Genomic DNA, 15,034 nt, shown 5'->3' with positions numbered 1-15,034 from the left:
GGAGAAAAGTACCATATGTAAATATGTATTCTGAGGAGTCAAAAGTGCATTATGCAACTGCAAAATTCTTCAGGTGGGGATCTCATGTACTTCTACTGTACCATCTGGATTGTGTGCAAACAAACAGCTCCAGATTATGGAATCTGCATGTGTAGTTTAATTTTTTTTTTAAATTATAAATTTTAGGAAAAGTAATTAATCATTTCTCTTGTATAAGGATTGCATACAAATACTGAAAAATATTAAGTTCACATAATGAAACACCCCATCTAGAGGGAATAAATTTAAAAATTTATATGCAGCCTTTACTCAGCCATTATGCATATGCATTACAAGATACACTAATGAGTAATAATAACACTAATTCCCAATAACATAATAATTTCCTACCAACTTCAATTTGAATGATATTCTAGTACTGTATTCAAAGTTTAAGGATTGCATAGGAAGCGTTTATAGCATGTCATTTTTATGCAACATATTGCACATATTTGACACAGGAACAGTGAAAGGTTGCAAAAATTGACAAAGGCACCTTGATGTTAGGTTACAAGGTTAGGTTTATATTTAATTGCCTTAAGCCTTGATCTACACTCAAGGCTATGCAGCTGGCTGTGATGGAGGCTGAAAAACCTCGTAAAATAAAAACCCAAGATAGATATCAAAGGGATTAAAACAATGAAGATATGCTGGTCACCAAATATATTGCATTTATGTATATTGCATTTACTAACAGCAGCACAAGTCAAACTGATTTTTTAAAACATAGCTTATTAAAAGTACATTAGATCTAAAGCATTCATATTCTAGAATGCTCTCTTTCAAACAGAGGTATAAAAACAACAGCACAATAAATGTTCTTTCATTAACATAAATCATACCAATTTTGGTAATAAAATGTTGGATTAGTTTAGTTCCATGAAACAGTGTATGATGCCTACCAACCCATAAACCAAGCTATATCTGGAAAAAAAATACCAGATCAGATATGATTATTAATAAATACACCAAATTTAAAACTAAAAAAATTTAGAATGTAGCAGTAATTTCTTTAAACTGTAAAATGAAGACCAGACAGTGCCACAGTCTGGACACACCTTGCAGTTAAGTTTAGTTTCTTCACAGTAAAAATGGACTATGTCATTTGAACATTTAGTTCCTCTCTATGAAGATAATCTTGTTTCCTAGATTCTTACAACAATAAAGTAGTTTACATGATTGATTTAAATATGTTTTTATTACAATAGGATGAAATAATGTCAGAAGAAAAGCTTCATGTCTGGGAAAAAAGTCAGCCTGGGAACAGCCTTAAGTCTTCCTTGCAGCCACACACCTGCAATTTACAGCACACAGCGACACAGATGTGGCATTCCTAGTAAAGACTTCAGTAATGACTGTTTATCTGCCCAAGCTGTAACTTATGTTCTGAATGTATTAAAATAGTATGGTGGGAAAATATCAAGAGAGAGAAAATAGCTTCATCACATTCCCATCAAAAGTAGAGTCAGAAACTGCAAGCTCTTAAGGGTACCTGACAAACATGGCACCCTCCTAGACTGCCTGGCTGGCTGACTAGGAAAAAGCTAGTTTGAAGCAAAAAGGAGGACCTTGTTTTTGAGTTATGTGAAGGAGGACCACCAAGCATTATACCAGCTAGAAACCAGGGGACAGGGAAGGGACGTTGAGGGGGGGGGGAAAATCACACATCCTAGCTTCCATGAAGGTAGGATGACTATGGATGGACAGAGACTGTAAAAGTAAGTTGGAGTTAGACTAGGTCCCAAGAACTCCTTTTTCCTATTTAAGCAAACAGACTTTGTTCTTTTCCTGTATATCTTGCTTAGCTTATTAGAAGTGCTTAAAATCAGATAAGAATAAATAGGTCTAAAAGCTACTTGCAGTTTTGAAATAAAGTTTCCTCTAATACTTTGTTTCATCTGTTGAATAAACTACTGCAATTTAAGAGGTCTGTTGGTCAGTCTCACTGGTCATACATCCCTGTAGACAGGATCATGCAAGGACCTGAACCAGCGTGAAAGTGGGAGAATTCCAAGATCCTACCCCATGACAAATAAAAGCATGAGCCTTTACAATCTCATTGGGTGGACTCAATCAACCAAAAAACAAAAAGCAACCCCCCCCCAAAAAAAACAAACAAAAAAACCCCATGGTGTAGCCAGCCCTATGACTATGGAACTACTTAAATATCACACTGTAAATTGCAGAAGGACCTGTATTAGTAAAAGGTCAGAACAAAATTTCAAGGAACATATTAGATTGTATTTTATTGCATTTTTCCAGCAAGGATGGAATGCACTCTTACAATGGGAGTAAAATAAATTATTTTATAATCTCAACCTGAACTTGACATATAACATAGGACACACAAGAATGATTAAATATAACACTTCCAAATGAACTTGCATTTTTTGGATTAAAACAGTATTCTTGCTCTTCTGTGAAGGATTAAGTCATTTACCTTTTAGAAGTTAACAATACACAGGATCAAGTCTAAGTTTTCCTTCTTTAATTATTGATTTCATGAAGTTACACTAGTATGAAACCAAAAAAAGAACAGTGAAGTAATAGGTCTATAACAATAAATAAAATTATGACAAAAATGTATAGGACGTTCCCTTTTTAAGAACTGAAGAAATATGTAAATAGTACATAATCTTAAACGATTTTTGTAATGCATATGCATAAAGTAGAAGGGCTAAAGTCACTTAAATTTTACTATCAAGTGCTTAGACTGTACAATCTGTACACTTCTAAAAATAGAGTTGCATGAAATACAACCTAATTATTGATAAACTAATATTGACAATTTAAGAATCATTTATTTAAGCTCAAGACAAAGGGTGATTTTTAAATGAAAAAAATAAAAATAAAAAATTCCCAGGCAAATGCTTGCTACTAAAGAGTTATATCCTACAAACTGCTGGCCCCACTTCAGGAAAGCAATGAGGTACATATTTAATTATAGGTAGTATAAGAATGATGTTGTAGCTGTGATGGTCCAGGAATTATGAGAGGTAAGGATTTCTTAGGGTGATCTTTTATTGGACCAACTGCATAGCTAGGATAGAGTTAGACAAGCTTTTGAATAAGAGACATTCTTCATCAGGTCATGAGCAAGTCACTAGCTTCAAGTTAAGAAGGCACTTCAGCTCTTTAGTGGATTAGAGCCAGAATGCTCAGTGCCCGCAGACTCAAGTGCATAACGGTATCAACAAAGCTGTGTGCATACCAGAGAAGGCTATACAGGGCATGGTAAGAACAGAGGAGCTGAATGCATGACTTATGTAAGCAGTTATAGAAATACAGGATGAGCAGGGAAAAAGTAGAAGTTAGGTCTTGTTCAGAGAAGCACTGACATTTTAGAGGAATCTTGGAATCCTCAAGCAGAAAACATGATTCACAGTGGAGAAGCTAAGGAATACACCTGGAACATGTACCAAAGAAGCAGCTTGTTTCGGATGCATTTCAATCCAGATAATTCCATCTGCATTTTCTCCACTTCGCGGTCTTTTGGTTTTGGCTTCTAGTCATCCAAGGCAAAATTGCTTGTGGTACACATGAAGACAATAATACAGGCGGCGCACAGAACCATCCTGTTATGGCCAAATGCTCCCCCAAATAAGACACTCATTACAAACCTTGCATCAGTCGTCACTGCCTTAGAACCCTTCTCTAGTTATGAACCAAAAATTATTACCAAATGGAAATTAAAAACAAAGAAAAACATTGGGAACCTTTGAGGAGAGTTCAGTTCCAGTGGGTTTGAAGGTATGAATAAATGTATAATACAGGGGGAGGAGGGATACAGAAATCAGAGAATGCTGCTCTGCCAGGCTGACCAATTTAAAAAAGTTGTGGTAACCATTAGTCTGGATTGATGGCAACAGTCTCAGAGCCGGTTTACATAAACATAGCATTGCTTGATTTCTTTAAAGAAAGAAACTGCCATCCCCTTATAGAAGCAGCAATTCTAATTCAGTGCACCATTGCATATTTTATAACGTCTTACAACAGCTTACCAGAAGAATCAAATAAATCCAAAGTTTTCCTAGCTGAGATTATTTAAAGGCAAAGTATTTTTCCAACAGAGACCATGTATTTCAAAATATTAATGTTGAGATAATTTTTAAAAATTAAAAGGCAAAAAATCCAAATTCAGAATGGCACTTGATCCTTAATAAAACAGTATTATGTATATTAGAAGGAACATGGTATAACAACATCAAAGACAGAATGTTAGTCTAATTCTAAACCTGGCTTTTGGTGTCATTAGGCTTAAGTCTTATTTGCATAATGTAGCTTGTTATTTAAAGAGAAGTACTAGGTTAATTTTTCAGGTACCTACTTACTTAATAGAAGTTTATGTCAGGGAAGCAAATCTAGAGAAATATGGGACGGACACCTTTCAGATGAAGTTTATCTCCAAAAAAATTCAGACTTTTTAATATGGTTTAAATTTGCAATCTTAAAATGTACTGAAATTAAAGTTCTAGGGCAGAGTTCTATTCATTCTAGACAAATAACTCCAGTTAAATCAAGTATGCATTTAATAAAGGGTAATTGAAGGCAATTTATACAATCTTCAAACTTGTTCTTTCACTTTGTGGGAGTTGTTTTAAAGCTAACTGGCTATTTTAATACAAAATATTAAGAGTACACCAAATAATTATGAATTTCCTTGCTTTTTGAATACCTAGATAGCCTTCTGGAGAAACACTGCAGTTGTGACCAAATTCATCACTAACTTGGTTTATTGGAGACCAAGTAATGCTGTTCATAAGAGGTACAGGATTGCCCACTGTTTAACAACTCTCGGATTAGTAAGGTCACCAAGATAAAGACAATACTTATCTTAAGATTAGATAAGGCCCAAACTTTAATGCTTAAGTTGGGTATTTAATTTAACTAATTTCTAGAAATCTTTACAGGCTCAATACAACATAAAATATTCCATTTTGAAAAAGCCTCAAAGATTTTAAAAGCTATTCTGAACATTTCAAAAATACCTGCAAAGCAATTTCTTCTTTAACAAGGCCAGTAGTAATAGTTTGAGGTCTGTCTTCCAAGTCAACAATAAGGCAGGAAATGCTGGTTTTAGACAAGTGTCCCAAAACAGCTGCCAGGACAAACAAGACTCTAAAAATGTAGAGTTCTTGACAAAGACTTGGAGATATTGTCCAGATACATGTATTGAAACTCTAAACCTTTGAAGATGTACAGAACCCTTGTTTAAATTCCACAAAAATAGGTATTTTCACTTTCAAAAGGCACGTAATTTTAATAGCTTATTTGCTGAAAAAAGAACTACACACTAATAATATTGAAATGCATCTATAAAATATTTGAAATTTTCTTAACTCACAGCTATAAGCAAACTGCATTTATTCTCTGTATATTTAAATCGCTGGGCACCGATGACAGAAATGCACTGTGCAACATTTTTCTTCAGTTCAAAACAATGTATAGTTTCACAAAGCTTTTTAAAATGTTGCGTTTCAAATAACAGAAGTACTAAAATTAGTGGTAAAATTGAATTACGAGTCAGGTTAATTGGTTTAACTCTTGTCTGTCAATACATTTTATGACTAGAGAGTTATTTTTGTTTGGGAAAATAGGAATAAACTGGCAATTTATGCCAATCCAATGTATTTTTTATTTGAAACATGACATTCTGAAGCACACTAACATAAGAAGATTGTTTAACTGACTTGCATTGAGTTAACATAGCATTACAGCCATCTTTCTCCATAATATTCCTATATATGGTGGTGCATTCCCTCTCAATAGTGTGCACATGTAGATGTGCACATACATGCATATTTTCAGTTTTGCCACTTTCAGCAGGTAGTAGACAATGAATTATTTTTATTCATCATTTAAAATCAAATTTAATATGCATCACAGCTGGCATTAAGGAGTAGGACAATTTTAAAACATTGTTCATTCCATGTTGTATTCAATAATATTAGGTGATTTACATACGGTGAAAGCATTTTAATTTCAAGGAACACTCATTCGGTTGGCCAATTATGGTAGGTAGTTTTGACTTCAATCCTTACCTGCAGCAATTATTCATAGGACCCACAACTTCCAGTACATGGTTAGAGCTACATGAGAAATCACAAGCATACTGAAGTAGCGTGCTTGCAAGACAGTGCACTGCTGAGTTGGGGGAAGTTCAGGTTTATGTGGGTGACTTGAGAGTAAGAAAAAGAGACATGAAACTAGTCAGTGAAAGTAAAATGTGCCCACTGTTGGGACAAGCTGGAATGCCTTCTTAACTAAGTCACAGCCCACAGAACCAAAAGAAAACTCTGGTGTAATCACAGTTTACAGACAAGCCTCCTGCTGATACTGCTGACTTTCACATATTTCAGCCTAATGAAATCTGCATGAATCAGTTTTTGGTTGAGGACCATTCCCCCATTTGAAGAGCTTATTGCAGAATTCTAGTGCAACAAAAGCACAGAAGGAACAAGTGTCAGCATAATAAAAACAGTTTATTTTGGAGTTCAAGGAGCAGGTCCTTGTCATGCACATTCAGAACTCTTGTGAACTCAGTTTGAAAGGTGTGCCTGTAATATTTCACATTAGCAGCAGCAAGCTGGTCTGTCATAGATGCTATTTCAGAATCTGCTAATTAATGTAATGAAATATTAACATAAATAGTATATGGGCAAGCAAAAAGTCCCCATGGGGTAAGCTAAGATGAGAATTCACAGTTCATCAACTACTCAATACCAACTGCCTGTATATACAACCTTTTCAAATGATAAATGCAAAGTAGTTTATTCTTCAATGAAAGAGCATGTACCACCACATCTGAACCTTCTGTAAAAAAACAAAACAAAACAAAACACCAAAACAAAAAAAACAAAAACAAAAAAAAACCAAAAACAAACCACACCTTAAGTTACCTCACAATAATGTGTTTGTGCAGCCATACCCAAAATAATCAGACTTACATAAAGCCATCTACACTTGTGAATTACCCAAGTTCTATCCTTTGACAACTTCAGAATGCACCATGTTCAAAGGATTAAGTGTTACCTACCTTCCTCCTCTGAGATAGACTGAGGGCAGCGAAGTCATTAAACAAGGATGAATTTGGTGAAGTTAGTGGATCTGTAAAAAGAATGTTGGAAAATATATGGCAGCACTGTTTCAACATGAACTAGAAAAAAATTTTTGTAGTCATTTAAAAATTTACATTAAGCACATAAATCTTTTCTTCTACCAAAAGGTGAAACTGACTTTACTATCTAAGCTGCTAAAGTGTTATGCTTTTAGCAGGTTATTTATGAATACACAATTAATATGTCACTCCTTAGCATAATTTTAAATAAATAAATAAATAGAAGTGCCCCTAACCAATTTAACACCTTATGCTGTTTAAATTAACAACAAAGCCTTCATCTCCATTTACATGTATGGTATAATCTTCTCCTACTAAATCCTGTCAGCTGTCTTCCCATTATATGGGCGCATCTATACGTTGCCCAATGGCGATGTAGCGATGCACTACATAGCCGTACAGTACTCTATGGCAACTTAACGATCACAGGGGTCTACACGTGATCACCAGCTACATTGCCATAGCAATGCACTCCCCTGGTACAGCTCATCACATCAGCAATGTAGCAGTGATACCTAACCATCCACTACATGCACAGCGCAGCAACCACCCATACTGTGCCACGCTTTAGTATTACCAAAAGGAAGCACCAAAGCACAGCGTTGTGTAGACATGCCCTATATGTAAAAATCTAAACAAAAGCTGAGACAGCCAAAACTAATTTGATAATAGCGTTTTGTTTTGTTTTGTTTTGTTTTTTTTGGGGGGGGGGGGGGGGGGGGGGGGCTAGTTTTCCCTCCAGAATCAACAAGGCCAGGAACTGGATATTAGTGGCATACCACAAAGAGGAAACTTCAGACTAAACACTGATTTAAAAAAAAAAAAACAAAACCAAAAAATCCCCACATGGGTGTTAGAATACAAATCCACTTTTAAGTGCACCCCAGAGAAGCAACTGCAAAGTGCCAAATTTGTAGTCACTTTGATACTTCGACAGCTGAGTTTCAAAAATGCAGTCTGGTTTCTTTCCTTAGGCTTCAGTATCAATATTTGATTTTTAAAAAATCAGGCCCAATTCCTGCAAAACTGTTTTATACCTATAATATTTCAAAGCCTTGAATGGCTAATTGTATAGAACTACTAAATAAGTGCAACTCTTAACAAAACCTATCCTATAAATAATTACTGGAGATGAAGAATGAGTAATAAATACAATATGAGATCAGGAAGTCAAAATGGCAGAACCTGCAAGATAGCTGAACGTAGTCATTGATTCTTTTGTTTTTACTTATAAACTGAGCAAGTGAATCAGTTGTGCACTTAAGTCCATAGAAACAAGACTCCGTAATACCACTTACACAAAGCTTTTCAAAGCAGCATCATATTTAAAATATAGGTTCTTGCCATTTGGAACAGGGAGGCATTTCCTTCATTAGTCAGATTAACATCTACAACAAAGATTACTACTACAAACAGTGTAGTGCTTTTATACTATTAAAGTAACTATAAAGAGCATTATGACATTCAATGCCGTCGCTCATTTGAGTTCATCATTAATTTTAAACTAATTACAAGTAAATATTTTTTCTTGATTGTCAGTAACACAAACAACAAGACCTGAAAATAAATCTGTGAGCATTCAGATTGATATTGCCCAAAGTATTTTTGAAAATACATGATGCTGTAGCAGAACCAAAAACAGAGACAGGCATACAAGATAAGAGACATTTTTGTATGAATGAAGTATTAGAAGACAGTACAGTAGGAAAGGGGGCAAGGTATATCTAGAGCTGTGACTAACATCTATGCAAACTGCAAGCTGGAATGATGTAGTGTATACCACAGAAGCCTAAGGAGCCAAAACATTATTTTGATGTCAAGTCTTTCTACATGAAACTCACGGTCAGTGTATAATAGTCTGTTTTTACACTTTGGCTTTAAAAAGGAATGCAGAACATGAGGTGATAAAACAGAACAAACTTAGCTCAGTTTGTAAGTAAAATAGATTTAAAAAGTACATATCTTAATACAAGATAAACTGCACATTCATTTCTCCCCTCCCCCACCAATTAAAATAACTTGCTTAAAAAAAAAACAACCCCATGATAAAAGGGTTATCATGTAAAAGCAATTACTTTAACTGCTATTTAGAAGTGTCAGGGCACTGTAGTAGATAACCAATAAGTTAATGGTTTCATTTAAACTGACAACGACAAATGTATTACATTTTTCCTCATTAAAGCAAAAAAGCAGAGTGAAAAATCATGAAGTTCAATAGGAATTTGGCTTTGGATTATAAGCTAAAAACAACTGTATAGCACATACACTAGTTAAAGATAGACTTCTATCGTACCTCAGTAAGACCAAGGAAAAAGCAGCTCTCGCAACCAAGCCTACCCTGCAGGGATAGTCTCTAAGCATACTTTCAAACAGTTATTTAAAAGTTCTTACCATGGCCTGCATACTGCTTGGCACTTTCATTGAGAAGGCTAGGGGAACTGCTGCTATTTGTCATCCTCTGCAAAAAGTGAAAGACAAAAATTGTATATATAAAATAAACCTATTAATGAGGTAGGTGAGGGCATGTGGGCTAATATTTTTGTGTGTGCAGGTGAATGCTAATTACAAGACTAACAGACTGGCACAGCCTCAGGGAAATAAGGGGGCATGAGCTCTCCCTCCCCCAGCTACTAGTGTGCAAAACAGATTGACTGCTAAACACTGTTGTGAATTCCCAAAGTAAAACATTTCTAATGAAAACAATGCAAAACAAAATGTTATTTTTAGTGTGAAAATCCTTTATCTACATAAATTGTTCAGCATGGAGACCTTACTGCACCTAAAGGTTGTCAAAAATGTAGATAAGCCAGTGACTTATCTCCTTTGAGTGTTCCTTTGCGCAGCTCCTCCAGAACCCCTCTTCCCTTCCTTATATGCTATCACTAAGGAGACTTTTCCTGTGGAGAACAGTCAAATTAGTACAGCATTTGGTGGCATCTTTTCACTGACAGAACTCAAAACAACCACACAGCCTGGCTTTTAGGAAAACTACACGATTCTTGTAGTCTGACAACGTGTTTGAAGAACCCCTGCAGGGATAGCAGCTAGCAGCAGTCTGTGCAGTGGGGCAGCTCTGCCCAACACAGCAGTGGGGACAACAGTTTAAGAGCTCCTTTCTTTAACACTGTTTACCATCTCCTTTGGAAAGAATTACAGACTAGAATTCCTAAAAGGTAGTCCCTCAGAGGTAATCCTTACACTTCTGTTCAACTACTGTCAGGCGAAACTCTACCCATGTAAAGAAAGGGAAGGAATCCAGCTAAATACAGACTTCAATTCCATGCCACCCAGTTCTTTGGACAGAAAAGTCAATGCTTCAAGGTGTGGCCTAGTGGAAGTTGAAGAGGCACTTGAGAGCCATCTCTAACTATACTATTAGTAGAAATTAACAGTTAGGAGTCAAGAAATTAGAAGTTAGGATAGAGGTTCTGAGAGAGGTGGGGAGAATCAAGTGAAAATTGCACAACTTGAAACAATTCACCAAAAGCAGAAAAAAACTTAACTATATGTATATAAAAGAATGTAAATGGATTTTAAAGTAAGAAAAAGTATTTTTTAAACTAACCTACATTTATGATACCATACAAAAGACAAAGACAAAAAACATCATGTAAAAGCCATTTAGGTACACAGCCAGATGGCTTTGGATGCAACCCTCAACAACGTATTCAGTCAAGATATTCTCTTTGTCAGTTATCTCATTCAATTCCATGTGTAACGTTATTTCATGCTACAGCAAGCATTCTGTTATAATAAGTTCTATGTCACACTTCACCACAGTTCCCAGGAATCTTCCATAACCTCTTTCACAATTTTTGAAGCAGTAATGCATTGGGAGTGATGCACTGTTCTCATTTTTGATTCTGTAGGGTTGAACTTATACAACTAAACAATAAAACACTTACTGATCAACAACAGTGAACTCCTTTCCATAGAAGTCTTCAATTCATTACGAAAATGTACTTACCACTAAAATGAAGGCACCCTGAACTAAATTATCAATAAGACCAACCCCATCTCCACCCAGGAATGAAATGAGAAGGATAGAGATGGGGCAGTTCAAGAATTTCAGGCATATATTAATTGAGTCTTCAATAAACTGACAGATACGTTTTTCCCCCCTACATTAGGCATTGCTTCTATTTACAACTTATGTAACATTTATGATTTTAGACTCAAGTACAATTCTCTACACTACAGAAATTGTATGCCTGCATCTCAAGAGCCAATTCTACCATTACTATACTTGACTACATCAAGTATAAATGCCAAATTATGTACCAAGAACCAGAACAATATGATACCAGGCACTGGCACTTAGTTTGATCAATATTTTCCTCATACCCAATTGAAACTGGAGTTTCTGTATCTTCTTAGTTCTTGATAACAAGTGGTGTTAATCTAGCACATGATAATGTTGGCACCCCCTTCTTGGAGAAGACTACAACAGATAAGCCCAGTGAGTTAGTGGACTTCTGGATCAGTCACCAACCAATCTGGCATTTCTCCTCTGATTATGTTTCCTTATATAGTTGGGCCAGTATAAGAATGGCTGTAGTGGTGGGTCTGAGCCAATGTCTACCTCTGCATGCTTTGAGGTTCACCCCAAATTTCCTGAAATTTCAACTGGAATGCGAGACATTGTCTGTACCCAGCTGTGCAGAGTGGTCCACATTCAACAAGTTTTGTTTTACTTTCTGGCATGTGCCCTCATCTCCATCCCCAAAAATGGAGCACCATTAACAGCAACATCAATTTTACAATCGACCAATATCTGGAAAAGAACTTTCAGCTTTCTTAAAACATTACCTTTTAAAATAAGGTCAGAAAAAGTGAATTACAGCTAGCTAGAGAGAAATAAGGCAGGCCTATATAAATATCAACTGGTGAGGGAGAAAAAGAACGGGGCAGGGGAGGAGGAACAGTGACAGAAAGAAAGTCAACCCATAAATTAAAGAAAGTATCTAAGAACAGACCTTCTTATATAAAACTTTAGGTAGGATAGAAACATTGGGACATTTAGCTCAATTAAAACTTGGGGGGAAAAAACATCCAGAAAGTAAGGAAATCACAAAAAACCCAAAACAAGTTAGACACAAATTGGCATAGAACTCAAACATCCCACAATAAGAAAATCTACTAAGACGTAAAGAAAAAAAAGTTGGGAGTCATGAGAAACTAAGGAATCATTAGAAATCTGGTAGAAAGCAATTGGCACTGGCCATCAAAAAAACAAAAACAAACCAACTCTCAACAATGAGCATCCCATACGTTCATAGACCAGCTTCTATTTCTGGTATTCTGGCTACAAGTTCTGATGACAGATAGGACAAGACAGGCTTTGAAGGGAAAAAAGGTAGTGTCGAGTGCCATTTTAGCTATTTCAGCCTCTCTCATGCCTTTCTACCCATTTCAGCAAGAATTTTCACATGCTCACTGTAAGACAGGCCCTCAAGCTTTACCTGAAACAAGTAAAAAAAACTCCTGTGAGCTTAGTCCATTTCAATTTTGCACCAATTCATTTGATCAATTTGTATAAAACATATATGCAAGTAACTCCTTACTTGCATTTCTGACTCCTGGGATAATGAGGAGGCCAAGGCTCGTATTCAGTAAATCTACATTCTGCAGCAACTGCAGAATGGATAAAAGTTGAATTCAAAAAGTAAGTCAGAATGGTTTGTTTTCAATAAAAAGTTTGGTTTTTGCTTTTTAAATAAAAAAAATGGATGCACACACTTTAGTTTACAGCCATCTGTCCCAAGAGCCAAGTCCATTAAGGTAATAATGGAAATAAGTAGATTCTCCTTCCACAAACTCTCAACTCACTAATGTTAACTTTTAGATTTAATTAATCTTTGTCAGAATAGTAATATTCATTATACTTATTATGCATATGCCACAGCCTGCTTTCTTACACAATATTAAGTAGACATTCTATGCAAATTTGCCTCCAAGTCCAAGTATACAAAGACTGACCATACATGTTTTTTCTTTATTAGTGTTGTAATATAATGGAGATGACCCACACAATATATGAGGAGCAAGATCTGTTTGGCAATGTGCTTTATCAGACCAACTACATAGGCAGGAGATAGGTTAGACAAGCCTTCCTCAACTCATTCACTGTGCCCACCAAGTTGATTTGGCTAGGTTATATTAATCTGATACCACCATTTATTACTGCAGCAGGAAGACTGCTGGAAGTTCTTACATGTTAGCCAATACAAGATCTCTTGTATCATTCTTCCCCATGAGTTGTCACAAAATACTTCAAAAACCGTTAGTAGCTCACTACGTACAAACTTCAGTTATGCTAAGCAGTTGCTTACTAGTTCAGGTCCTAGGATTGGCTGAAGTGCCATTCCGAGTCCCAAAGGAGATAAATCAAGTTTAAGGTCAGCAAGCAGTGACCTTAAAAGGTGAGGGAAATTAAAAGTCAAAATCCCACAACGTAGAAAAACAAGTTAAAAAGAAAAAAAAAAGGAATGAGTGGAGCAAAGCAAGTTTTTCAAAATGAAAATTAATTAGACTATGAAGAAAATATTATTTTTATTCATAAAGAAGAGACTACTGTTGACAAAAACAGATTTACCTTTTAATAAAGTTGCATCTTTTAAGTGACTGGCTAATACTTCACTATTGCAACAATAGAAATCTGTGCCTTTACAGAAAACATGCATTTTTAAATTATTTCCTTCTACTGCAAAAAACAGTTATGGCAAGACTGAAATAATCTTATCCATGCAATGTCATCATCCGTCTCTCTAGCAGAGAAACTTTTAGAAAGTATTAACTCCAGTAAAATAGTTGACATTCACCTTATAAAAATTATGTCCTTCACATTTAAAATGTAATTTGTTATTGAGATGTTATTTTTATTTTAAAGGAAATACAAAATAGAGTATGCATTGCTGCTACTGCAGAATGTGACACCTTTCATATTTTTATATATGCTGAGATCACTTATGCAATACTTTTCTAGTCTGTGACTAGTTTGGGGTCCACCAGAGAGAAAGCAGTTATAAAGTGCAAACGCTATTTTATTTATTCTGAGAATAGCCAAACAAGTTACTACTATAGAACTGACTATACTTTAGTGAAGATACAATGTTGTCACTATATACTTCTATCTGAACATGACTACACTAGATGTTTCCAGAGGCCTAAAGGGACTGCTTGAGCTCAGCAAGAATGCAGTGAAAGTAATATGCTTTCCAGTCAATCTGCTTCATAAGACCTTAAAACACTATATAAATCAAAACTTGATTTTTTCTTATTTATCTTCCGGTATTGCATAGTTCATTTCCAACAACATAATTATGCACTATAACAATTTGACTAAAGCATCAGTAGAATATACAATTTATTGTGTTCTATAGAGAGGTAACTGAATGAAAATGTAATGGCTTAGGATATAAACTGCCACAGATGATAATTCTAATTGTTTCCTCCATGCATCATCTATGAAATTATAAATAAGGTAACACTGGCCTGGCTTTACTGTAGCATAAAAATGTTCAAAGTAAAACCACTGATGGGAAAAAGAGGTATTTTGGTGCTTGTGCCAATAAACAAGAATGACTTTTTATGACTGATAAGTCCATGACTTAACCTCAGTTTAAACTAAATCACTCCAAACAATTAACATAAAATCAGTTCTCAAATTCAAAAAAAATCTGCAAAGCAGTTTTATGGTTGGTCTTAATATGGTGTGTGGACCCCACCCACTGAAATTGTTTTTGGATTACAATTCCTTTCAGAATCAGTAATAAACTAATGCTTGTATATTTGAGATATGCTAGCAGTTCATAAGTACTCAAACATTGTTCTGGTTGGAGATCCTTTGTTGCGTTCGATACTTATTTCGCTAATCCC

At 35.4% G+C, this 15,034-nt stretch overlaps 1 protein-coding gene across 6 annotated transcripts in view; it reads right to left on the bottom strand.

Annotated features, from left to right (window-relative positions):
- Positions 1-15,034, bottom strand: part of PAN3 (PAN3 poly(A) specific ribonuclease subunit) — a 143,683-nt gene that overhangs the window by 112,290 nt on the left and 16,359 nt on the right. For 4 of the 6 annotated variants that reach the window (XR_002098862.1, XM_019524232.1, XM_019524233.1 and 1 more), the window contains exons 2-3: positions 9,548-9,614; positions 7,076-7,146 (exon numbers count right to left, since the gene is read on the bottom strand). The exons of 1 other annotated variant lie outside the window; for it this stretch is intronic. Coding sequence is in view for 3 of the 5 variants with exons in the window: in XM_019524232.1 (XP_019379777.1) it covers positions 7,076-7,146; positions 9,548-9,614 (138 nt within the window). In the remaining 2 variants the exon portion in view is untranslated. Of the gene's footprint in view, positions 1-6,080; positions 6,218-7,075; positions 7,147-9,547; positions 9,615-15,034 lie in introns of those variants that run through there. One more of the 6 variants, XM_019524235.1, reaches the window with a different exon arrangement.

This window comes from Gavialis gangeticus, unplaced genomic scaffold (assembly GCF_001723915.1).
Source record: "Gavialis gangeticus isolate Ggan-Ray unplaced genomic scaffold, GavGan_comp1, whole genome shotgun sequence".
NCBI lineage: Eukaryota > Metazoa > Chordata > Crocodylia > Gavialidae > Gavialis > Gavialis gangeticus.
Note: the sequence above shows the minus strand (reverse complement) of the source record. Positions and strands in the feature narration are given on the sequence as shown.